Here is a 26,526-nt window from a genome sequence, read left to right as displayed (position 1 = left end):
CCTTTACAAGAACTGACACTGGCACAGACACTGGCCAGAAGGGAAGAAATAACTTCTGCGCTTCCTTGACTCATGTATTTCAGATGGTTGGAGAGCATCAACCACCTGAACATACAGTATACAGAGAGGCAACCCTTCCATTTGAGACTACCAGTATCCTCATTCAGATACACTTTTAATAGACACTTCTTTCATTAAGAAAACTGATTTCAGTGGGACCGTTTATGTATTAAGCATGAGTAACTGTATAAAAATCTGGCTCTTCATGGTTTGTTCCAAAACAGCTCTTTCATTTTTTTCTAAAGAGGGCAGTGACTCAGTGTTAACACAGTTTAAAATATGAGTGATATTTTCAGGGACACCTCAGTGCACATGGATATGAATGTTAATGAATACTTCTTTAAGATACTGAAAGAAACAACTGCTTAAATGTTCCATTTATCTGCATCATAGTCTCTCAAGAACACAGAAAAACAATTATAAATTTTTGAAAAATGATTTTTTTCTAGTTCCACTAATACTTTCTTAGCACCAGAAGGACCTCAGTGATTTTAACAGCCAATTTACAGGAACTAATCCTTACAGAGGTGAATCATCAGCAACAGTGAGTAATTTGAAATGATCACAGACTTACATTTTGTAACTGAAACTTAGGGACAGCTACCTGGCAATGCAATAGGCAAAGAGAGAGTGAGAGTCCCAAAATGTTAAGAAATTGTCACTTACCCTGTTCAAGCAGTATCGGCTCTCTTTCCCATAAAAGTGCTGGAGACATTTCATGTTCTGCTTGTCAACAATCTTGTTGAAGAACTCGTTGATGGTTCGCACGGAGACAGCACAGACAGCAGATCTGTTGGTTGGTTCGGAAGAGTCTGGTTTGCTTTGTGCAAAAACACCGTAGAGAATATCATCATTCAACCCAAGGCCCATTTCATGGGCTAGAACTGCACCTGGCTTGCTTACGTAGGCAGCTTGCAAAATGTTGAACACCTCCTTTCGGATGGACCTCTTCCTCCGCTTTTCAGTAAAAATACACTCAAGAGGCATTTCCATGTAAGAACGCATCTCTGAGTCTAAAGTGCAGAAGCGGACAATTCTGGTGTGAAAAGCCTGAGAGTCAAGAGATTCTCTCTGGACAGTCAGAAAATACACAAAGTGATCATTTTCAAAGGCATGGACATACTTAATGGGATACGAGTCACGGAACTGAGGGAGGATATCTATATAAGACTGATCTGTGAGAAATTCAAAACCATCCTGTGTTTCTTTTAACCTTCTAACTGATATTGAATGCAGCACATGAGGAGGCTGAAACGTAGATGTCACAGTATTTCCAACAAAGAAGTTGACAAACCTGTCCTTTTCAGTCACCAAAACTTTGGTTCCTAAAGTGCTTACAACACAGTCAGGACAATTATCTGAATCTCCATCCACCCGGGGTGAATACATGCAGTGCACCTCGCTTTCAATGTCAGCAGGGTTGTCAGGGTGAATGATGTGACGGTGGCAGACGCCTCCGGACACACTACCACAGCTAATGAGCTGATCATCATAATAGGTTTCTAAGAGCAGTGCCATGTTGACATTATCCCTCCATACGCTGTTAGATAAATTTGCTTTATCTTTGCAGTCTTCGCATGGTGCACAGTCAGGGTTCTCCAAAATGGGCCCAGTCTTGTACACAGAAATGTTCTGGAGACTTTCATTTAGTACATAAATCTTGTTGACTGCTCCAACATAAACATGATGCTTGTACAAAACTACATTCTGGATCGGTGTTTCCGCAATGAAGTTAGGAAGATCATATTTTACACTCAAATTAATCTCTGATTTTTTAGCTGCTTCTTTGCATTGTCCATGGCTCCTCTGCAGCAAGGCAAACAGGAATATGATAAAACCAGAAGGATATGCAGTAAAAGGCTTCATTGTCAGAGATTCGATCTGTCAAAATATATTTAAAGGAAAGAGAGGTTATATTTTGTCTACTAAAGCATCAGTTTATCAGTCAACAGAAAAACATTTCTAGGCTGCATGTATTAGCTGAACTATTTCAGTTTAAGAAGTGTCATAATCTTGCTTAGTGTCATTAACACTCCTGCACTAGAAACTGCTATGATTACTGTTCTTTATGGGTACCCATTTCACTGCTTTCAGAACAATTCACGGAAGAATTTTCTTATGATGAATTTTGCAAGAGCCTTCAGTGTGTTGTACAGCAGCAGAAGAGAGATGAGTATTTCCACATTGGCATTAAACCAGCTGAATGATACAATTTAGAACAAGATGGTGCACAGGTAGCTGAAAGCAAAGCTGCTCAGGATACTGTTCTGGTTTTGTTAAAAACAAGTTTCTCTTTCAGTGAATTTTGCCTGTCAGCTAAAGCCTTCATATTAACTGCATTTTCCTGGAGAACCAGACACATGTTTTGGTAAACCTAGCAATGGAATGCAAACTTATTGATAAGCATGGATGGACATTTCACAAGAGGGGCAACGAGAAACCGGTGACCAAGAAACTGACCGACTGTGTATAACATTCCATTCACGTGAATACTTCATATGAAAGTGGGAGATCACGAAGATCTCGTCCCTTTTGCCTTTGCTTTTTCCCTTCTGCTTATGGCCGACATTAGGACAGGACCTTGCTAGTCGTCCCTGCGAACTGAGGCCTGGTGAGAGACTGAATCCAGCTCCGGTTGGCTGCAGAGTCCAATCCAGGACTTTGGTTGCTGGCTCTGCAGTTGCTGAGACTTTCAAGATTGGTTTTGTATATTTTGTATTATTTTCTCTATTCTTATTAGTAGCATTAGTAAAACATTGTTAATTTTTCCAGCTCTCTTCTCTCTGTCCTTCTTTCCCTCCTGATCGCCTGTCCTGAGTGGGAAGGGGAGAGAGGGAGGGGCAAAAAGGGGGAAGTGGGGGGGAGAGGGGATTAACAATACATCTGCCAGGGTTTTATTGTCACCCAGCAATCTTAACCCTCGACAGATACTCAGGACACAACTGCATGCAAAGCAGTTGTAGCACTTCAGCATGTGGATATAAGATATTTGGCAAGTTCCTCAAGGGGCTGAGATGGTTCTTAACACAGCTGCTCAAAAATAAGAAATAGAAAAGACAATAAATAGTGTGAATATTTAAGCTGGAAGTGGGCTTCTCTTATTCTGTTGACATTTTTGATTAACCAAGGAAGAGACTTTTCTCCACCAGACCAAAGGAAGAACCACCCCGCTCTCTCCCTCCAGCTCCCCAAACCACTGTCTTTTATAAGGTCCCAGTTGGGGAAAAAGAATGTGGTTTTTTTCAGCCAGCTCTACTTCTTGGAATAGTCATTTTCCCTAGTGTTGACAAGGTTTTGTAATGTATTATCAGAATATTTTATGCATCATGTGGTGCTTGGCATGTGCAAGTTTTATTTTAGGCCTTGTACCACAGCAGTAAGTCACTCTGGTGAACCTTTACAAGATACAGGCATATCACTGTATTGCAAACAAAGGGGTATCAAGTGACCTACAGCCATTAACTGATGAAATCAAACAACCTACCACTTTTTTTTTTCTTTTCCCTTTTTTTTTTTTTTTTTTTACTTCACTTCTCCACACAATTGTTTGATGTGGCTTGAAAAACCAAAGGCAGATGACTAGTGTGATATTTCACCCCCTCAGAAGATCAATTAAATGAACTGTGGTTATGAGCGTTTCGGTGCAGTGTCCACACTATGCCCTGTCACACCAGACATTTTCTGTTAATGTCATGACACAGTTGTTAAGCCCAATTTAGCTTCTTCATGGAGAAAACAATTATTCATTCTAACAGCAATATGATCACATTCTTTGGGAAAATACTTATATGTTGGCTATAGTTAAGCAATTGTTGCTAATCAAGAAATGCTTATGACCACTGAAAAGATTTAAAATAGACAATCTTGAAAATTACAAACTAATAATAGGAATCTGTACTTTTTATTTCATTAAGACTTGAAGCAAAACGAAAAGATGACTATAGAACAGAGCTGTTTCAGCTGTTTATAAACTCAGTGTTTTCACTAGATTGGTTAAAACAATCCATCAATAATTCTCCTGCATTCCTTGTGACATTTTATTTCAGCGTTCACTGAACTCTTTCTGTGGCTTACCTCATTAATTACACAAAATAATAGGTTTTGGAAACAAAGAACTGTTCTTCTTCCCTGTTATCTGATAAGAACCATGATCGAGAGCTGGGGATAAAAATCAGAAACAGAGGCTACTTGCAAGTATTAGCTGGTAAGAACAAGTCACACTTCTGGTATTGAGAAATTAAGATCTTCCTACAAATCAACAACATGTTCTGATATTAATTAGTGATAGAAGAATCCTGGAAACAAATCAGGGATGGATTTAAATTTAAAAGAAAAAGAAAACAAAAAAAACAGCAGGGATATTGCTATAACTGGAAAATAGCCCCACAGACCAGTACAGCTTTATACTGTATCGGGCAGGAAACATTTTCTCATCCTCTGAAACTTCTTGCTATTACAGAATTCTTCCTGCTCTGTGCTGGGATGAAACCAAGAGCTTTCGAAGTTTGTGTGCAACACCCAGAAGTCACACCCGATCCAAGAACAACCGTGTCCACGTCCCTGCCTCGTTGGCGCCAAGCGAAGGTCCCTGCAATGGGAGGAGTGGGAACCTTGTCTGACTGTGCCTCCTTTCAGCCAGCACTTCCACCCAAGAAACTGCTAAAACAGATACATTCCTGCAGATTCCCTTCTGACGAGTCAACATGTCCTGACAAATGCTAGATTAAGCAGAAAATTCCAAAAGTGCTTGATTTCTGACACAACACAGAGGCAGGTACATTGTCTCCTGCAACAGATTTAAACACAAACAACAGGGGTGGCACTGAACAGAGAGAAAACAATAGGTGGGACAATAGTCAGATGAGGATGATCAACCACCAATAGAGGAAAAAGATATAAGGTTACTTGACAGGCACCTACTTTCTTGAAGTATACTCTATGCTATGTTCTTGTTTTAGTATATTCCCAGATAAATTTCCCACCCAATACACCCCTCCGTCTTCAGTTTACATTCCTCCCCATTCTTCCAGTGTCTGAAAAAGAGGTTGCCTAGCTGTTCAACAGTGAATACCAGTGTCCACTGCAGGGGGATTTAGAACCATAAATACGGTCTGTCTTATTCTTTCCCTGAAACCTCATCTTGGGATGTGAGGCCAGTAACCCTGCATAGGCTACTCTGCCTATAACCAGTTATTGAAACAGTGCTGATTTGAATCTGTGCTCTGGAAACAGAACATTCCACCTATACTCCTTTTAAAAATAAGATCCGAAGCAAAGAGCTAAACAGCAAGAGCAAGGGCGCGACTCAGTGTAATGCAAAGGATGCCAGGAACAATAGATACTGTATTTCACCACTACAGGAAGGAAAACATGAGCAATAAATGAAAACCAAGTCAGCTTTGCTCTCATATCTAAGCTCCATCATTGTGTCCTCCTTTGTACGCTTTTGAGGTGTTTCAAGCATCCTCTCAGGCAGAAATCTGCTGATTCCCACCTATGGGAAGATCAGGCTCTGATTTATGTTCCGATTTATGTTCCCCACAACACACGTGCCCAGCACATTGTGCATCTTTTCTCAAGGTGCCTGAAATCAGAAGATACATGCTCTACTGTGAGACATTTATAGCTTCAGGAGGACATAGGAGTTATGTGACGAGTACAGTGCGCTACTCCTTTCTTGAGGCATTTGTTTTTTCACAGTCCTCGCATCATATGACTCCTCAGTGAGACTCCCACAAAGTTTGGTACCTCTTTTTATCTGTATTTGAACCAGGGTATTTTTGAGTTCCACTGCTGCAGCCTGGAGCACAGAGGGTTTTTTCTGTAACCTCCAGACCAGGTCACTGAAAACACACTTAACTTGAAAACATCCTGAAGAAGGAGGAAAACCTTGGAGAAATAAAAATTCAGTCTCACCTCTTTCTAAGGATCCAACAGTCCCAGTTCTCCTTAGCACATACTCAAATGTAATTTCAGTTGAACTTAAGCACTTGAAGAGTTTGCTGAATTTGAAACAAAATACTTTGGCTATAAATACACTTTCTGAATACAGGTCAAAAACTAGTTGCTGCCTATCAGTTGCAAAACGAAAACAAGTAATCCCTTTGTTTCTTTACTTGGTTTGAATGATGGATGCTGTTCATTCTTTTGTGACCTCCCCATGACTTGTGTGTCAGTGTGTCTTTCATGTGTCTCCTGAAGACTTGTAAGCTTTGGCCTGCGATAACGATCAGCAAGCAATAGCTGTGGATGGATTATTTCTTTTGTAAGAGATATTTTCAAAGCCTGTGTCATGATGTGCTCATTTTTCCATCCCTCAGCAGACACCAGCTTGTATAACTGATGAGAAAATGGATTTTGGTCAACTGTTGCAAGTGGCTAGTAATGATGTGTCACATGAGCGTGCCTGGGAACCTCAAGTGCTATGAAGGATGCTTCCCATCAGGCTTGGTCTTGAGTGTTTGTGTGCCATTAACAGCTTCCCAATGGCAATCTTTTTCCTACAAATCTCATTCTCCCTAATCATGGCCTGGGTGATAATCTGTAAACGCTGAATATCATGTCTCTTCTTTGCACTGTTTGACACCATTCTGACAAGTCAGGCCTGACCTTATTGTGGAATAATGTTCAAGCTGTCATATGCAAGGCAGCCAGAAAACACAGTCATGCTTGTTTTCCTAGCCCTCATTTCAAGAATTCAAGTCCCATCCAACTCTGATCACAAAGCACTCCATGGACCTGCACAAGCTAAGACAACACACCGACAGGAAAGCAAGGGTTTGTAGCTTGGTTAGTACATCTCTTCTTCCCTTGCTTTATTACAGAAAAGGAAATTACAGCCTCCTGCATATCCCACATACAGCGTGTCTGTACGAGAACACGTTTAGTCCTCAGGTATTTTCAGGTTAGGTAACAGCAGAGCCACATTAATTCATATTTCACAAAGTCTGTGGTCAGGAAATGATAGTCTTTTCCCTCCTTTAAGGAAATATTTGATAGTATGGTTTTATATCTTTTCCTGTGGGATAGTACATCTCGCTACTATGGGCTCTGACAGACTTGTGGTGGCAAATTTATAGAGGATAACCATAGTGATTACTGCTCCCGAGAGTTCAGTTTGCTTTACTATCCTGAATCAAAATCCATGCCAGTTCAGGACTTGATTCCTTGTGGATCAGATGCCCTACCATGGAGACAGAAGCATCATTTAACAGGACAGGGCAACTGAGACGCGAAGATGGTAACAGCTCCATCCATCCAAATTTAATTTCTTGTTGCTAATCTGTCACAGCACTGGCATCAGCTTCAACAGACTAAGCTCTCAGCGGATACGTCTTCATCAAACTTTTCAATTAAATGATTGCATCTGTAGACAAGATTGGTTAGATTAACCTCCATAAGTGTTTCACATATATCTCCAATGTCCACCGATTAAAAATGTTCTTAAGTCAGAATTGCTAACCTGAATTAGCTACCTTGAATTAAAATATCAGAGGGAACAAGGAAATTTGAGAAAAGTCAGCAACAAACATACAAATGATCCCAGAGTTGATTTCAAACAGCTAATCTGAGTTAAAATCCATATTCCCTTGTCTTTAGCACTATTTTAACTCTGGTTTAGGTTACTTATCCTGACTAGGATGGAATGTACCTTTCCTGCACCATGAGATGTACACTAACATGATGCATCTTCCCAGTGTATAGAGTCATAGGACTTAGTAGCAATGATTTATGTCATAAATTCATTCACAACAGAGCTGGGAGATTTCTGTGGTACTCCCAAGAGGTGTGTGTGCATACAGATGGCCAATGTTGGAGAACTTGTGGGCACGGCACAGCCCAGGCAATTGCTGGAGGATCTACCATTAACTAAATCCTCTGCATATCTAGTGCAGTCGTCTGTGTCAGAAGAAATTGCTTTCACTAGCATGTTCAACTCATCTGTAAGCCTTTTCTCTTACAATATTCAAATTAAAAAAAAAAAAGGTAGTAAATTCTCCTTGCATGAAATATACTCTTTAATATACATAGTCCATTACTGGGTCCAATATACCATGTAATTCACAGCAGCTATCAATAGAAGCATTTAATTGTCTGCCATGTTTATTTTTAATAGGCATTAAAACACAAGAACACTAATCTGTCTTTTGCAGTGGAGAAAATGTTATATTCATTTAGCTTTTTTTTTTGTAGGTGTCTTGCAGTGCAATAAAGCGTAGAGTGTTTTCTTTGAAACTTGCTTCAGATCTTAACATCCTAAAGCCAACTCACATCTTGCGTCTGCAGCACAACTGGATTTATGTAATCATTTTTTGTTGTGATAGGCTACAATGGCATTACAGGTTCTTTCATAACAAACCACAGCAAACACTCACTGATATATTAAAAATGAGTGGAGCAGATCAAGAGCTATATATTGCTCAAAAGACTAATTTAGAAGGTGGTATACCACATTTGTTGGGATTCAGGGAAATTTCTCACGTGAGGAAGTGGTACTCATTCTAAGGGCTGAGGAATCAATTCCACAAAGAACAGGAACTAGAAAAGAAGTCCAAAATATACAAAGAATAATTGAAAAATGGGGAGGAAATACCCACAATAAGGTAGGTCCTTCGTTGTTTGTTTATGCTTATATTTCCAGATGGACTTGGATCTCTAAATACAGGAGGACAGGTTTCCACATACAGATCCATAATGATGGGAGGATTTAAAAAAATCATATTGTTTGCCATAGTAGGAAAATAGAAAGTAAACTTTGAACAACACAACACTATAGATCCACTCCATTTATCTGAAACACAAGTCAGCAATTGTGGAGCTTCAGTAAGAATATACCTGTGATTCTGTTGTGGCTCTTTACCACTGCACTGGCACTAAAATAAACCCAGTTTTAGCACAGACTTAAGCTTGGCATCTAAAGCAAATACTTCAGCCTGACAACTGACATGTGAACATCTTATTTAGTCCAAGTGTTCAGTCCAAGTAGAAAAGGAGCTGTATGTGGGGTTGAATAATGTTATGCTTGTTATTGTATAATGTTATCCTTGTTATCGTATATGTCATGACCAATAACACAGGGTAAGGTTGGTTTTCCATTTCAGGTGAGTGAATATGGAAATATTTGGGTTTCACTCCCACTTTTTCACGTGTTGGCCAGAGTAATTAATCTCTTAACCTGCTTTCACTGCATATGCAAAGCAAATACCTTTATTGACTAGTCAGTTGAGATAAATGCAGACATAGGCCCTGGTTCACCAAGGAAGACACACAAGCTCAGATAAAGACGCATGGCCTTTTTGGTGTGTATAAAAATACCTTACGTTAGGAGGAAGCAGTTTTCTTGTATTTCTGAGTTGATCCTGTTGATCAACTTTATGCTCGAGTCTGAACATTTTGTTGTTGTCTACAGAACGGGGACAGTGTAATTTCCTTGGAATGTAGTTCCTCCTTTCTTAAAGAGCCGAGTTGTCAAACCTGGCTGGAAGCACAGTTTTAGCTCAATTCGCTTTACTCCTCTCAGCACTTACTTAGATTTTCTACTTTATGCTTTATGGTTATAACATCTATCTACCTGAACTCTGGTATTGAAATGCAGAGCAGATTTTGGAAGCCTTCCTTGTCTTGTAAAGCTAACAGCCTTCTATACTGTGATAATTAAAGGAATGGCATGGGTCATAAAATGGAAAAGATTAAAAGGCAGATAGCCGTGAGTAACCAAGACAGCATACAGATTTGATCTAAATGTTCTAACAGCAATTATGAATGATCTTGATGCAGGGCATTTCCTGCAGTTTAATTGTCATCTGGTGCTAATGGTTCTTAGGAGTCCCTGAGACAATAACCCTTCATAGCCAAACATTAATCTCTCTAAGAAAAAAAAGAAAAAAAGTTCTGTACATCAACAGTTAGTGATAATAAAGTACCAAAGGATGCACATGCAAACTAAATTATTCTGTTTCCTATTGATGTCATAGTAAATATAATAAGCATGATAATAACAGCAACTAAAACCCAACAAGTCCCTGAATTCCTCCAAGGTGTGGTACAAATACCTAGGATACCAAGCAAAAGCAATAGTGCTGGCTCTGTTCTTTTCTCTGAAAGAACTGGCAGGATGGTGTCAGGCAGCGGCTTTTCTGCTCAGCGCGCACACATAAAGCATGCCACTGGGTGCCATGACTTCACCCTTCTCAGTCAACGTCTATCTGACAGCCACAAGGCAAATTAGCGACGAAAACTGAGGTCAAGGATTTCCAATAGGTTGCTGACATCTTGCTTGATACATAGCTTGTCAAGCTGAGATGTCATGGTCAAACTTCATGAAGGGTCCCAGCAAGATCAGCACATCTGTAAGAGCGAGCTGGGCCTCAGATTGAGAGAACTTGCCGAAGGGCTAGAATGGGGCTGCTGGGGGCTGCCTTATCCAGGGAAAGGAGAAACAGGAGAAAAGCTCCGCTTGTGGACCTGTGTCGGCACTGCACAGAGGCCTCTATGTTGCCTCCAAGCCCACTTCTTGCATCTAGGAGCTTTGTGAAGCTGCTGAACCAGCCTGTCCTGGCACAGGCCATTAGACCAATACTGTGATTTGTCCACATGTATTATATTTAGTGCTGGAAAGTAGACTGCACTCCATGCCCAAGCTGGCTCCACAAGCAGTATATCCATAATCATGTAATGTTGTATCTGAGACAACTAGCCCTGCCAAACAAAAACTGCATCTATGCAAAACTAACTCAGCAGTCTTTGCCCCATGAAAAAATGTGGTGCAGACCCACAGAATGGCTACAGAGAAAACTGTATTGGCTGTGTTTATAAACCACCTAGTGAAAGTAATGAAGTCTATATTTATGTGTTAGCTTAGCAGAACACATCCTTTATCTGGTACCAAAGTTAATAACCTGATGGTCTACTTAGCTTCATAGCAGCTTTTTGATAATCAAACAGGAACAATGTCAAGGATAGTGCTCATTTCCCATCTGTGTTTGGTTAGGAGGTTATGACCTTTTCTTTTTAATGCTGACCTCACTTTTGTCACTGCAGGTTTATGTTATTGCAATGCACTTTAACTGATGCCCTACTTTCACTCAGTTTAGAAACTGAGTTAATGATGGCTCATTGGCATGACTGCTCCCTTGCTGTGAACCTGTGATTCATGATCTGCTTCCAAGGACTTTACAGTATTGGTGTTCATAAATCCCGAAATGGCCTGGGACCAGCCTATCTGACATCCCGGCTCTCACCAGAGGCGACAGTGTCACAGCTGCAATCAGTAGAGTGGCTGATCTGGAGCAGCCTCAGCTCCTGTTTTTTGGCACCTCTCCCTCAGCGAGGGTCCGTCAGCCACAGCTTTTATTCTGAAATATTGTGCTGACCTTCAGGAGACGCTGAAAGCTCAATAGTTTGAAGAAGGTGTTTAGGGATGGTTGAGTGGTCTGAGTTTTTTTCATGCTAACAGAGGTTTTTGTGTTTGTCTTTTTCTGAACAGATTGTTCAGCTGTCTCATTTTCATCCTGTCCCCTCCTCTCATTTTGGGGAGACCTGGCAGGCTTAAATGTGCAGCCGCTGCTCTCAGTGGTACTGGTTTATATAGCACACAGTACCGGGTTTTGGACTTTTTCAGACCCCAGAGTGTCTGCTTTGGAAATCTGGAGCCAGATTCAAGGAGTTTGTGAGATAAGCAAAGAGGCTGTTTCCAAACTTCAGAGAGTATTTACCTTTCTCATAGGGGTGACATGAGGATAAATTAGCTCATTCTTACAAAACACCTCCAAAATACAAAGGGATTAAGGCTGGTGTTTACAACAGGCACAGCACAGCTAGGCTGAGCTGCAGGACAGTGCCTGACATAAAGGGGCTGATTAAAAACTGTGACCTTCATCCCTGCATGAATAGGTTGGCCAAAAGTCTAAATAAGGGACTCGGACTTGGCTCTGCCCCTCTCTGCCACCAGTCCTCCCCTGGGTGCAGGCACCTTCCTGCCCTTTTGCCTTGAGACATCCAGCATCCTGCCCTGACGGCTGCTCCTCTCTCCCTTTCTCCTCTCTGGAAGGTGTGGATGTGAATCATCCTAAGCAAAGTGGTCCTTACGCTCTGGAGCCGAGAGGGCAAGGAGGAAGAGCAGGGATTTATAGAACCACAGAATAGTATGGGCTGGGAGGGACCTTCAAAGGTCATCCAGTCCAAGCCTGCTGCAATGAGCAGGGACGTCTTCGACTAGATCAGGTTGCTCAGAGCCCCAATCCAGCCTGGCCTTGAATGTTTCCAGGGATCGGGCATCTACCACCTCTCTGGGCAACCCGTACCAGTGTTTCACCACCCTTGCTGTAAAAGATTACTTCCTCATGTCTAGCCTGAATCTCCCCTCTTTTAGTTTAAAACCAGTACCCCTTGTTCTATCACAACAGACCCTGCTTGACATTTAACATGGGACTGGAGGCCTCCCGTGAGCATCAGTACCCATCTGCGGTGCCTGGCTCCATCTTGGCTGAGGACTGCACATGAGCTTCGCCAGGAGCTGTAACCCAGCCAGGACCAAGGGCCTGTTACTGCTCCACATGATTTTTTTCTCCCACAGAGCTGAAGCTCAGGTGAGATCCAGGGAAAAGCACAGGCACCAGTTAATCTAAGCACCTGAGAGCTTTGTGGCCAGCAAGTGTTAGCTTTCTGGATCCCTTTTCTTGGACTTATGCCCTGAACTCACTCTAAACCCCATTTTAGATGCCAAAGTAGCCTCTCTGGATCTTACCCATAAGTTTAAGCTTCGTCTGCTTATCCAAAAGGAAAATAAAATGGCAGTGGTAAAATTGGAAATGTCAGTTATGTATGTTTTTAATTTAGGACTATATTACAACAATTACTCCTGAGCATGAAGTTTTGTTAAGTAGTTAATACCACTGAATTCAATACTTTAGGCACTGAACAAAGGTCACTGTCTTTTAACAAGAACATTTTCTTTTACACCCCTGCTCCTACTTAAAATATTCAAATTATATTGTATTGCTTATTAGCACCATGTATATCATGTCCAGATTAAAAAAATGGACTGCCCATGTGATTAATGATTGCTCAAGCAATTTAAATCTGAGCAAGATATAGCTGTTGGGAGTGACGATGGGACAGGTCTAAACTCTTGAAAAGCTGGACTTTCTCATGAAACCCTGGTTTCAGACCTAAGGTTTGCCAGGATAAATTACATTACAGCCACTACCTTTTCCAGGACTTGACTCTACAGTCTTTACGTAAACAATATTCTCATTGATTCCTGTTGAGCTGACTAAGGACTAGAAAACAGGGTGCTTAAAACAGCTGGCAAGGCAGAAGATCTGTTGACATGACAGAATCTCAATATTGCCTCATTTAAAATGAGCAATAGATGATACAGGGCAAATATTGAGATGTAGAAGGCATAGCTTAACAGTGATGATAGGTGCAGAAGAGTAAATCTTTAAAAATCTTATATATTGTTAACGAACATAATCACCACTCTTTGAAGAAAGACTGAATTAACTTGCATTGCATTTCCAAATAACTAGCTAATGGACACGGACATTATCTTTTCATATGTCTTTGAAATCCATATAAACCATGCCCAGTCACATATTCAACTGATGGGCTTTTACCCCTATTAATAGCATGCGAAGGAGGCCTCAGTAAATAGCTCACGTTCAGATTTGTGTTTTCCAGAAAGGAAAGGGGTACTTTCTTATCCTTTAGCCACCTCTTGTTGCTCCTTGCTGCTTCCTGAAAGGCTTTCTGTACTGTGAAAACAATTCACTGGTTGTTACCTTATTTTTGTGCCCTGGGGGGATTTTGGGTGCTTACTCTATTCAGATAAGCAGGAAGCCCTCCCACTGCAGTCAGGGAAACTTTGGAAGCCACACAAGCTTATCTGCAGGTAGAGGTTGGCCCAGCTTGTGTTTAGTTTACAAGAGAAGTGTGGTGTTATTTGCATAAAAGGAGTTATTTCAAAGCAAGTTAGATGAAAACCTCCCAATTTGAAAACAAACAAAAAAAACCCAACATGCAGCAATTTTCAGGAAGCAGCAAAGATGCCTCTGAGCTCTCCCCAAGCTGATTTTATCGTGGCAACTTACATCTGAAGAACAACAAACACATACTTATTTTTGTAAATGTGTTTTCAGAAGGAAAGAAAACTTCAGCAAACTGGCAAACAGTCCTACTGACTGATAATGACCATGCACGGTGTTGTCCCTTTTTAGCCCTGCATGAAAAACACAGGATTCAGTTCTGCAATTAGAAGGTCATTAATGACTTCTGTGATTTTGTGCACCCTGTGCTGACTTTACCTACCTCCTGGCTGGCTCTCATCTCTCCCAGCTTCTGTTAGCACACTCTGCCTTTAGACCTAATCCTCTCATGCAGCTTGCCATAGTTAGGAAAATACAGAAAACTGTTTTGGTCAGGTTTTTTGAATGTAGCCATGAGATGGAAGGAATAATCTCCTTCTAATAAATGGACATGCCTTGCAATCCATCTCTTTTGTATACATAAGATCAGGATAATAAGGACAAAAATCCAATGGAATTTGATATAAATAAAAGTAATTTAATTCTATGGGATTTAATGGAAGATAAAATGAAATGGGGTTTTAACATCTTGCATCTCTGAAGCATGAACAGAATCGATATTAAATTTCGTAGGATAGCTAAAAAACTTATAGTAAGGTTCTCACGTTGGGCACATTCAATGGGGTTTTCCCATTGTAGAAATCTGACTGATGAGCCAAGCCGGAGACCTGGCAGGATCTGGAGAATGTCACAGGAGAGGACATCCTCAGACAAGGAGAACTTTTAATCCTCTGATAAGGCAAAAGGACGCAGCAAAACACTGGATTCTATTCTCTGATGCAGAAGCACTTAATCACATAGGGAGCTTCACACTGGCTCACTGCTTCACTGGAGTCCCATACTGTTCGCATTCTACCTAGTTTTTAAAGCAGTATTAATATTGCATTTTTTTTTTAATGCAGCTTTGGGCATTTGCAAGAGTGATCCTGAATACTGAGTATTAACAAGAAACATTTTCCGCCAGGAAAAATATTGGTCTCTAATCAAAAGAGCAAAAGCAACAAACCTAAAGAGTTTAAGCAAAGGTTCTGCAGGACAGTAATATATAACATTTAAAATTAGTAACCACTTTCTGGAAGTAGACAGGAAAACTGAATATAAATCCAGTAATTCATTTAACATTTTCAATGACATTAGGAAAGAGGAATTAATCAACTTCTGACAGGAATTCAACTACCAACACCTTTCATTGTCTTCAGTAAAGCTGCCTCTCTCTGCTTTATTCTACTTTCTCAGACCTAACCAATAGAATCTGGTATTTTTGGATGAGAAGATACATGTCATGAAGACACATGAAAAATTATATAATGATATCCATAACAGAAACAAGTATTTATAATAACAGATAACAGGATATATAATTCCTATAACAGAATTTGTGATACAGTTTTGGTAGTACAATGGCCTTAAACACAGAGAGAAATCCAAGCCTTATTTACCTCAGCATATATCTAAAGACAGATGAAGCTTGGGAAGTTATTTCAATTTTACAGAGCAAAGCAAGTTATTTTCTAGTCATGCATTTGGGACAGCCCACAGATCTGAGAAATTTCTCAAAGGCTGGGGTTACTTGGAAACATGCTACCTTTATCCTCATAGAATACATGAGGTGCAAGCCAGGGGGGCTCATGAGGGGAGAAGCAAGAAGCAAACCCCAGTGTCTTAATAAATATCTCTAATTGTCCTGAAATGTTGGTGATTTAGTTCGGGTCAACCAATCAAAAAAGCATTCTTATTCATGATAAAGCTGAAGACAAAACAATAAAAAACCCATGTATGTCTCTAGGCATTCACATGACACAACAGAACAGTAGCAAGCTTGAAACCATGCTAGCTAGAACATTTTTTATGCAAAAAAAACCCAACTAAATAAAAGGTGAGGTTCAGCATCCAGCTCAAACAAACTAAAAAAAATAAACAAAGAAACAAAAGAAACAATATCTCCTAAAATAAGGGGAAAATAAATAAGTTTGGAATTCTAACTGCAGCTGGTAATTGTTTTCATCTGTTCATTAGACATACTCGGATAGGATTTCTGTTTCCACAAAATTTAGACAAAAGTTAATAGTTCCTGCAGGAATTATGGATTTCTACAAATATTAATGAGAAAAATGTAATGTAGAAAAAGATACCTCAATCTTCTATTGAAGGAGAGGAAATCCATTTTGAAAATACTGAGCAAACACACACAAAGGCAGAGCTAAACCCAGTGTCCATGAAGAGTCAACAGCAGAACTCCCAGGGACAACCACGAGGCCATGGTCTTGCTCATGGTTCCTACCAGGCAAGAAGCACAACCACCAAAGAAGTACGGAAAGCAAGTTTTTTAAGATGCACATATGTTGTAGGTCTGAGCTGCTGTGGTGGGTGATGGACTGGCACTCAGCTGAGGGCAATGTTCTGCCAGATGTGGACAGGGGCAGCAGCTGGCACAGCTGGGACATGGGCATCCAACACTGGGGCCATGTGGCTCTCAGCCCTAACAAATGCTCGGCATAATCAGTCCATTAGTCCAGGTTACTCCCCTTCCCAGACAGTTGTTTAAAATGAGCATCATTTGAAGCAAACCAGAAACCTTAACACTGTATTTAATGAATAACTTTAACTTTACTGCCTAAATTCAGGGTGGTCCAGCCTTGTTACCACTGTAGGCAAAATGCCTGTTTTGAGTCTCCTGACAGCACCTCTCCCCTCTGAAGGGGGTTCAGCTATGGCATGTAGGGTGCAGAGGCAGGCTACAGGGTCACAAACTAGGCACCCCAGACAGCAAGAGGCAGGATGGTCACACGTTCTCTATTTTCTGGTTACCTGCCCATGTCTACACAGCTGAAACCCATCCAGGTACTGCATGCAATCCTCCTGCAGCTGGGCTCCTGCCTGGAGGCCACCCGTTGGGCTAATCTTCACTCTATAAAGAGAATCAGAACAGTTTACAGGACTCTCTTCAGTCACGACCAAAGCTATGACTCTAGCCATTTTAGAAAATAAATTATGCATTTGGCAAATTTCATATCCTTATGCTGAAAGAACATCTGCCTAAAGCCAGAAACTTCCTGTGTGGGAAGTGAACTTACATTGTATAAACTTGTCAATAAAAGTTAATTACTTATTGCCTAAATCTAGTTGTCTTTATAACTGTGGCACCTCAATTAACCAAGTCTGCTTGTAGAAGTATAACTGAGAGGCCCCTATGCTTCATCATCAACTCCAGAGCCATGCTATTTTGAAAATAAAAGACCTGTATCCTGTCCAAAAAATAAACTCTGGAGGTGACTTGCCATGTTGCCATTTTGGATTACAAAAAAAAATACTCGGTCAACACACAGGGGAAGGCTTAATTCCAGCAAACACACACATAAACAGGAAACCTCTCTCCAGTCAGAAGGTATTTTTCCTTCGTACAATGGGGTTCAAAGATGTGTCATCATATAGCTTAAAACAATTGCTAAGGAACCTTACAATTTCCAATAGCTTAGGAATAGAGTCAGCTTCCACAGTCGAAGCCTGTCCAAACTTGCATGGGAAGCACACAAACACTAACAAATATATGCTGGCTTAGGGCAGCACAGAGTTTTTAATCAATAAGCATGTCAAGCTGGGGGACAGGGAGGGGAGGGAATCAATTTTCAGAAGGTAAATGGTAACAACTGTAGATTTAATCAAATTGCAGATGCAATCCCTTACTATTCTCAATATTTTTGAAAGAAAGTAGCTCCATGGCAAAGAATGAATTTCAATAAATGTCACATATTTAGTTATATTGCTGATTTTTTAAATTTATCAAGCTAGGTCACTGATCCTTCACAGAAATGGTACCCGTACATGTCAAAAAGATTCTGATACTGCTTAGTTGGATAAACATCAAAATGAAAGAGCTATGGTAGAGGAAAGCAACTTACACAGAAATTGTAATTTCTGTGTGACTACAGGAAAAAAAGATATCCCAATGTGACCCCTCAGAGAGAGGTTAAAGCTCTAAGACACACAACAAAATGGATAGCTATCAAATACCATGGCGATGGCCATGGTGTGAACACTTGAGCAAAATGAAAATCTTCTGAAAGCATTCGGCAATTTTCCTTTTGCATGCACTTGCAAACAAATTTATCATGAATTCAAATGAGATCCCTTTCACCGCCTTCCACACAAAAGGCCAATTGCATGTTCATTTTCTTGGGATAAGCAGAAGAGCCTACCATGGAGCTTCAGGATGCACAAAGAAAAAGCTTTTTGTTTAAGTATTTTGAGTTATTAAACTCCTCAGCATTACAGAAACTCTTCTGCTATTGACACCTGCTTGAAAAATGAAATGCTCCAAGGCATTTGCTTCCCTGGAGGCTGGTGTGCCGGGGGGAGAGGTGGAGGAAAGAGGTTGCTGGGCATCCACTACCTACTTGTTTGCACCATGTGCACCCTGTGCCTGGCTTATGCACACCGCTTCTCCTTAAAATATGAGGGTTATAAGACCTTTAAAATTTGAGGGTTATAAAACACTCACATTCTTTATCTCCACTTCAGTTCTCCACTCTGATACTTGGAGTACTCAATCACAACAAATTCAAGGAAGGTCCATCTGAGCCAAGGGGACTCGGTCACCATCCAGCCACATCAAGTGACTGAAAAAGATCACAGTGTGACTCAAAAGTCTCAGAACAGATTTAAAAAAAAAAAAAAGGCAATCTACTTGGTAACTTGCTTCCTTCAAAGGAGTTATATCCTAGACCAATTCAGTCTGATAACTTTACCTCTATTTTTCTAATGTTTAAAACTGTAGGAAAACAATACTTTATCTTCTTGTACAACATCATAGTTTTCCTGCAGGCAAATAGCTTGGCAATTTGCTAGATTTTTTAATGCTAGAGGAAACAAGTTAGCACACATACCATGTGTTTGAATGCCTTTGGAAATTAGATTGAAACACTGATTTGATTTCCTAAAAGGTATCTTAAACAAGGCAAGGTTAGAGATTTGGAGAGTAATGAGAATTTGTGTGACTTCAAACAGCTCTACATAAAACAGACCTGATATTCTGGGGGGAAAAAGGTCACCTAATTATTCGTTTCCTGAAGGCCCTGTCTATAGTACATTTCCCCTGGGTACGGAAACTGATTTAAAAATGGCTTCTGCTAACGTGCTCACACCAGTCACTATGTATGAGATATAGATTTGTTAAAACCATTGCCAAGAAAAACACAACATTTTCACAAGGGGGGGAACAACAGAAACCTTCCTGGTTTGTCCACACAGGGAGGGACAGGCAAGGTGGTGCCATCCCTGAAGTCCTCTGTGGGCCTGTGGTCCTGCCTCCTCAGTGATGACGTGCTGCTTGGGACCATGCGGCAGCTGCTGTGGCATGACCATGGGTTTAATTACCGGCCACAAACTTTGTGTGGGAGGCAAAAATCACAGGCTGTGGCCATGGTGGACAAGATGCACAGGATGATGGCTCAGCTGAGGGTAACAGCCTAATGAAACATGAAATTGTGCCACTGGCTTGAAGGGCAGCCAGCGAGGCAGCAATGGGGAGGTGGGGGTGGGAAGTCTGGACACAAGGGTTTCACAGGAACCAGCCATCGAGGTGTGGTTGCAACCCAAAAATCTTAGGAAGGTTTGTTTGAAGTATCACACCGCAGCCCGCTCCTTCTCTTTTGCATCAAATAGATCCTGAAACTCCGTTCTGGGTTTTGTGTTTCAGTAGTTTCAGGGAACACCATTCAGTTACTCTGTCGCCTTCTCACTCAAGAAATGATGTTTTTGTAGTGCTGAGAGAGCCCAAGCAGGATTTCCCTTACACTAGATAATCCACAAACACACATGGAGATGCAGAACCTCTCTTTGCCTTCTGCCTGAAGTGAATAAAATCTAGACACATCACCACCACAAAGCAGTCATGGTACAAAGCAGATTGTCCAGAGGTCTGGGACTCCTGCTGCTGCAGCTCCGGCTCTCTGGCTACCCTAGAGCAGCACGTTGCCAGCATCAGGTTCCCTTTGCGGCTGTGAAGTCAAGGCTGCTGCTCTTGCACTGCAGCCAGCTGTGCCAGTTACTGTCTGGAGTCCTGCAAGCCAGATTTGGAAGGCAGCAGGCTTTGTATTTTTCAACTTGAAGGAGAAATTCAAAGCAGTCACTTGCAGATCATAGAAAAATGAGAGTAGGTGGGTTGGCCCCTTCAGTTGCATTGGACCAGCAGGAGGAGGTTACAGGTCATCAGCTAAGGTACCAGAAAAATATAAATGCAGTAAGATCAGGATGGGAATGGCAGTCCCAGGAGGACAACATTTTCCACTCAGTTTTGCATTCATCAGCTGTTCATCAAACCTTTGCTGAGTTTTGGCTTTCTGGCTGGCTTGCCCTGACTCAGTGTGCTCTCATTCATCTACAGGCTGCACTGCCATCTCCCCTGAGCAAACGACACCTCCATGAACCACTCTCCAGCCAACACATGTGCAATTTAGTTTACTGATAAAGAACTGCTATGCTGGGGTTATCCTTTGGAGAAAATAAATAAATAAAAGAAAAAGCCCTATAAGATAGTAAAGAAAGACAATTCATTCCTTCCCTACCAAAAAAGCAAAGAAGCTGACTCTCTTTTCTGTAGAGAGATGAATGTTTTATAAAATATTCCTTTTTTTCAAATGATTCAGTTTATATTAGAAGACAGCTAGAAAAAGAATCATACAGTGCTGAAGAAAGATTAGAGCACACAAGGAACAAGCGGTACAGTCATTCTCTAACTTAGTTTTCAACATGCAGCTCCTGCCAAAGGCTAGCTTTTTGCTCTCACAGTGAATGATCTGTAAACATTCAACCAGCTCTTAGAGAAACACGTGAGACACTTTGTCGTGCCTGATTATGAATCCAAACCTCTCAGATCTCAAAAGAAAAAAAAAGACACCATCCTCTTTTTGCTGGTGGACAATGCAAAAAGCACCTGTAGGATGAAAGCAGATGAACTACCACACATGGCACAGGTTCTTTTAAAAGCATGCATTGCAGCTTCAATAACCTCCTACAGGTTACAAGCACACAGTTTGTTAAACAGCACTGTTACTCAACTATAAATCCCTATTTTAAGACACATATGCGAAACTTCCAATTTCTATGGAGTCCACTTAATATTTATAAAGCCGAAGACCAGCTAATTTAATGCTGACAAGAAAACGCTGCTGGAATGCCATTATATGGTGTGAATTATTTATCATTTAAAGAAAATTCTGCTTTTAAAAATGTGGGAAAAAAAACAACCAAACAAACAAACCCTCCAAACCGCAATATGAGTGCAAGGAAGACTGTGAACGCTGTACAACCACAAAGTGCAAATCCCCAACTTGGGGAATGCTCCCGGCTCACCCCCAGACTTCAGTCTCACGGAAGGCAGCCAGACCAGCCACCACAAACCTGCACCTAGGAGCCACCGTTTCCGAGTTGGAACTTCTCCGTTGCGGCTGCCGCCAGACCCTCCGCCGGCAGCCGCTGCTGCCGCCGCACCCGCGGAGCGGGAAGGGGCGGGAGGAGCAGCGCGCTCAGCCGGCGCGGCCACCGCAAGCCGCCTACCGCGGGGCCGCGGCGGAGACTGGCCCGAGGAGCCCTGCCCGCGGCAGTGACTTCGCGGTGGTCCGGGCGCGCTGCGGAGCGTGGCCGGGCAGGGGCGGGCCGGTGCCTGCGCCCCGCACCGCGGCTCACCTGCCCCCGCGGTGCCCGCCCGGCGCGGAGGCTGCGAGCCCCGGGGAAGGCAGCGGCGGCCCCGGACGCCGCGCTCCCGCGAAGTTCCCGGGCGGGGCACGGCGCGGCTGAGCGCAGCACCCGGGCCGCTCCCCGTCCTTCCCCCGCTCCTGGCTCATCCCTCTCCCCGCGTTCCCCGGCTCACCCCGTCCTCCCTGCGGTTGCCGGTCCTTACCGGAGCGGGAGCGGATTGCGCGCCAGCACCGCAGCCGGAGGGGAGAGCGCTGCACCCCCGCAGGCTGGCTCTGCGGTCCTCGCCCAGGCACCCGGTACAGCCCGGCCCAGCCCGGGCGGGGCGGGGCGCAGCTCGGCGCACCTCCGAGACCCCGCGCCGCTCTGCCCGCTCCCTGCAGCCCCGCAGCCGCCTCTGCCACCGCGGGCTTAGCCTCCCCGGTCCCGCGCTGCCGTGCTTACCTGGGCAGTGGGGGCTGCGCGCCCCAGCGGGCAGGGGCCTCCCGCCCGGCACCTGGACTGCGGGGCGGCTCTGAGTGCCCTTCCCTCCGGCGCCTCCGCCGCGCTGGTGGCGGCTCCCAGCGGTAAATCAGCCGGTCCCCTCGGCTCCCTCCGCCCCTCCGGCGCGGTCCTGACCTGCCTGTGACTCACCACATCGCAGGAGCCCGGGTGCGCGGCGGGGGGAAGGAAGGAGGGGGCACCTTCTTCCCTCCCTCTCACCCTCCCTCCATCCCTCCTTCCCCCCCATCCCTCCCGGCCAGGCTCCCCCAGGCCGGGAACAGGAGGGGTGGCTGTGGCTCCTCAGACGGGCAAAGCCAGGAGGGGACCCGCCGCGGCCGCCCTTGGTGGCCTTTATCCTGCATTCGGACGTTTTCAGGCCGAATGGGTACCGGTGGCATGCAGGCACAGCCCCTGCTCTGCACTCCTAGCCCCTGGGCACCATCGGGTGTCGACACCTGAGTGATGCTAAAGCCTTACCCTGAGAAGGCAAGGCTTGGGCATCTTTAGGCTTGTCCCTGTGCCCCACAGCATGTGTAGTGGCAAACAAACTCAGCCCATATTGTCCCTGTCGCAGTGTCAAAGCGCCAGCTGCATTCTGAACCTCTGTCCATGTGTAATTCAGACTACAGGACTTCAGTTCATGCAGACCATCAAATAGCTATCTACGTCCATATGTGCTTCCTACAGGATATAAAATGGCAAGCAATGGGCCATCTCCCTTGCAAGGTTTGCAAGGCAGATGGTATCATCTTTCAGAGGTGCTGAGAAACTGAGGCACCAAACAGTGCCACGTACACCTGCATTGCTGCTGAGAGACTGCAAGTCTCAACACCAGGGCACGCAACAGAGGACCCATCTTTTTTTTTTTTTTGTGGTAATAAGTTTCAGCAGCTAAACCAGATCTAAACCAGACTTTAAGTGAAAGGCTCCATATTCCAATAGAAGTTGTTGGAGAAATCTATATTCTCTTTGCATTCTTCCATTTTTGGCCCCAGCACTGCTCCCCTTAATCATACAATTTAAACCAATGAGTGTTTTGCATGAGTAAAGTACAAGGAACTGTAAGAAGCATTGCCCAGTTTCATGATTAACCATGGGAAAAATGTCAGAGCTTACATCAAAACATTTTGAAAGGAAAATTAAATAAAGTATTGTATGTATTTGGTTAAGGCCTGGGATGTCACCATGATGTGTATATAGACAAAGCTGTACATCAGAACAAAATGCTTTTAAATCGCAGTTAGCCAGCCTTCCACTAATCTGCATCAGCAGCACTTTCACAATTTGTTTATCTGTCTCCTCTTTTCTACGGGCTTTTTGGCACTAGTGATAAAGATGTCTAACCTAGCTATAAACCAATTCTTCACAAAAACAAATGTGTGATGGAGGCAGTGTGTAATCTTTTATGTGTTTAACTTGTGAAATTCTTACTCTGCAGTACTTTTACTGACAACAGATAGCAAAAAAGACAGCCTGTTTTAATAAGAAAAGCATATGGTGCCTACAGGTGAGGTTACACTTATGTCTCCTCATTTCATGTATGTATGTTAGCAACATGCTAAAGATTATATCACATGAAAATAAAACCAGCCCCTTCTCCTGGTTCCTGAAAGATGAGATTGCTAGAAACCAACCAGCAATACAGATGTTCTGACTGATCTGATCTTGTTTGTCTGAAGTCCCTGAAAACCTGTCCATTTACTTCAGTGACCCTTACTTCAATTAATACTCAGCAGTAGTTAGAAAAAGAAGCAACACACACAGTGCCAGCCCCTGAAGGGAAAAGCATGGTTACACTCAGATCGTACCACTCACTAGGCTTCAGTTAGTGATCAGTTAACCAGTGTGCATCTGTACAGTTACACCAGACTTGGAAGAATCTTTGGCATTAATTTTGAACGTAAGTGATAAAGATTAAGATTTGAGTCTGATGCTCATCCTCTTAAGGATAGGCCATGTGTTATCTGTTCTTAGTCCGCTCCACAGTTCCCCATGCACCTGCCTGGGCTGAACAGCCAGCGCCTGGGCTGTTATCAGTGGGACAGCCTGTGCTATTCTAAAGCTAACAAATGGATTGTCACTAACATAAAAAGGAGAAACAGATGTTTCCTTTCCATTTTGACCATGCTGATGACCTGTTATTTTAGGTTAGCTGTATGAGACAACTACATTGCAGTGGGGCTTTGATAATCCTCAGATACTCTCTTCACTTTGCTTGCAATGAGGTGGATACACCATGAACAGCTTCTCAGAGGCCTGGAGCACCTTTAAGGAGCAGGAACTGGTGAAAAAAGACCTATGACCCTCTTATTTATCATCCTGTTTTGTTTCGCTTTTTAACAACTTTTCCTTGCTTCTCTCTCCTGTCCAAAAGGAGCTGCTCCTCTCCACTCTTTTAAGGCATCTGGCATAATTATGACAGTGGGGCACATTTTAGAAAGCTGACAACACTGGAAAAAAAATTCAAAACTGTCGAGTCTGTCAGGGTGATCTATTCTGCAAGGGAACTGGAACATGCCCGGGAGAGTATTGGCACATGCTTCCAAGCCCTGACGTGTTTCAAGATAGGGAGCTGATGAGCTAACACTATAGCTTGTCTAAAGATACAAACATACAGTTAGAAAAATGAGTTGCAAGGCTGTGTTTAAGTTGAATTTTCAAATGTAAAGATAAGGAATTAAAACACAGGAAAATCTATATTTCTATGCATTGGCAGTAGAATTCCCTCAACACACTAAGGGGCCCAGTTCAGTCCGATGTGTTTGATGGTGCCTTGTGTCACAGAGCCTAAGAAATTATTTATCGTAACTACAGGCAGCAAAATGGAGTCCAAAGAGCAGATTCACCTAGGTATCAAGTCCCATTTAATTTCAATCAGCAGAAGATATTTAAATATCTCTGTGAATGTGGATCTAACCACCTTTTTTAAAAAGCCCGCAAAATCAAAAATATGTCTGCTATACATTTCTTCTGTAGAACCACGCTATACTATATGGCATCACAGCTACTGGAAACATAATATTCCATCAGTGGATTTGCTCTTTGTCCTCTGCTGCAGTCATTCACACCTTTGGGAGCAGATATAAAATGCAAATGTCATTGTAAGACTTCAGAGACTTCTGCCTTAGAAGAGCTTACTCATGAGTAAATGATTTCACAAGGAGCAAGGCAGTGGAAAGGAATTAATTTAATGCCTAAGAACACGGGAGACAAACTTCAACTTAGTAGTGGTGGGTATCAGGTACCCTCCTGCAACCTGGGCTGACAGTCTGAGCCTCCCTAGAGAGTGATATACAAAAAAAGAGCCTTAGATGACTCCACCCAACCTGACCGCCTTACAGACCAGTGATCCAAAGGTAAAATATCAGTGCAACACCCTACTGGGGTAATGTGTACTTCCTGCAGACCGTGGTTTACTGGAAGGCATCGTGCCTGCAAATGCCAGGGGCAGCTCAAGGAAGGGGTTGTGCCTGAGGCACAGTTCCCTGTGACGGTTTTGTCCCTTGAAGTCACTCACGCATAATCCATTTTTCACTTCTGCCTTCCCTGAGGACAAAAAGCACGCAGTGGGCAGGGACAGACGGTGCTGACGGGGAGATTGGGCTCTGGAGAAAGCATGCCTGTGACCATTGTGCTGCCTCTCTGGAAACCAGGCTAATATCACAAGTGCTACGTATAATAGATCTGTAGGCTTCAAAGATTTGATCATCACTGCACTTTATGGCTATTTATTAATTATCTAGGCATTTATTAACTAAGCCTGCATTTATTAACTAAGATTCTGCAAGCTAAATAAATACTTTCTGTTTTGTTTGCAAGGGGGTCAACAACGGCACCAGAAAAAAATTTCTGTGGCTGAAGGTTGCAGAAGTCCCTTGCAAAGCCAGAAATGGAAGTCCGCAGCTAGAAATCCTAATCTCGAACCATTGAGCTACCCTGGGCAGCTCTCCATTTATATGGAAACACAGATCATAGCTGAAGGTGTTTGCAACTCATTGCGCTGTGGATCACAGGTGATGTATTTTCTCTGTTTATTCACTGAGGAAAGGGACATAGTTTTTTAACCTGATGGGGTTTTTCTTCTTATTTGTCTTTCTGGTTGTAAATGACCATCACAACTGAACAATTCCAAAATCTAAATGGTGTAAGCAACAACTAACTGGATTGGCTGAGAACAGAGGAAAATGTGGGTAGGGGTAGTGCA

At 42.7% G+C, this 26,526-nt stretch overlaps 1 protein-coding gene and 1 long non-coding RNA gene across 8 annotated transcripts in view; one reads left to right on the top strand and one right to left on the bottom strand.

Annotated features, from left to right (window-relative positions):
* Positions 1-22,442, bottom strand: part of MET (MET proto-oncogene, receptor tyrosine kinase) — a 92,534-nt gene extending 70,092 nt beyond the window's left edge. The window contains exons 1-3 of one of the 7 annotated variants that reach the window (XM_065048792.1): positions 22,284-22,442; positions 16,956-17,055; positions 727-1,941 (exon numbers count right to left, since the gene is read on the bottom strand). In XM_065048792.1, coding sequence (XP_064904864.1) covers positions 727-1,941; positions 16,956-16,997 — 1,257 coding nt within the window. In that variant the 5' untranslated portion in view covers positions 16,998-17,055; positions 22,284-22,442. Of the gene's footprint in view, positions 1-726; positions 1,942-16,955; positions 17,056-21,545; positions 21,774-22,014; positions 22,258-22,283 lie in introns of those variants that run through there. The other 6 variants (XM_065048791.1, XM_065048787.1, XM_065048788.1 and 3 more) reach the window with 6 other exon arrangements.
* Positions 22,443-26,158: 3,716 nt separating this feature from the next.
* Positions 26,159-26,526, top strand: part of LOC135578217 (uncharacterized) — a 36,719-nt gene continuing 36,351 nt past the window's right edge. The window contains exon 1 of the long non-coding RNA XR_010469565.1: positions 26,159-26,335. This is a non-coding gene — a long non-coding RNA (uncharacterized LOC135578217). The remainder of the gene's footprint in view (positions 26,336-26,526) is intronic.

This window comes from Columba livia, chromosome 1 (genome assembly GCF_036013475.1).
Source record: "Columba livia isolate bColLiv1 breed racing homer chromosome 1, bColLiv1.pat.W.v2, whole genome shotgun sequence".
Lineage (NCBI taxonomy): Eukaryota > Metazoa > Chordata > Aves > Columbiformes > Columbidae > Columba > Columba livia.
This window is presented reverse-complemented; position numbering and strand designations above follow the sequence as displayed.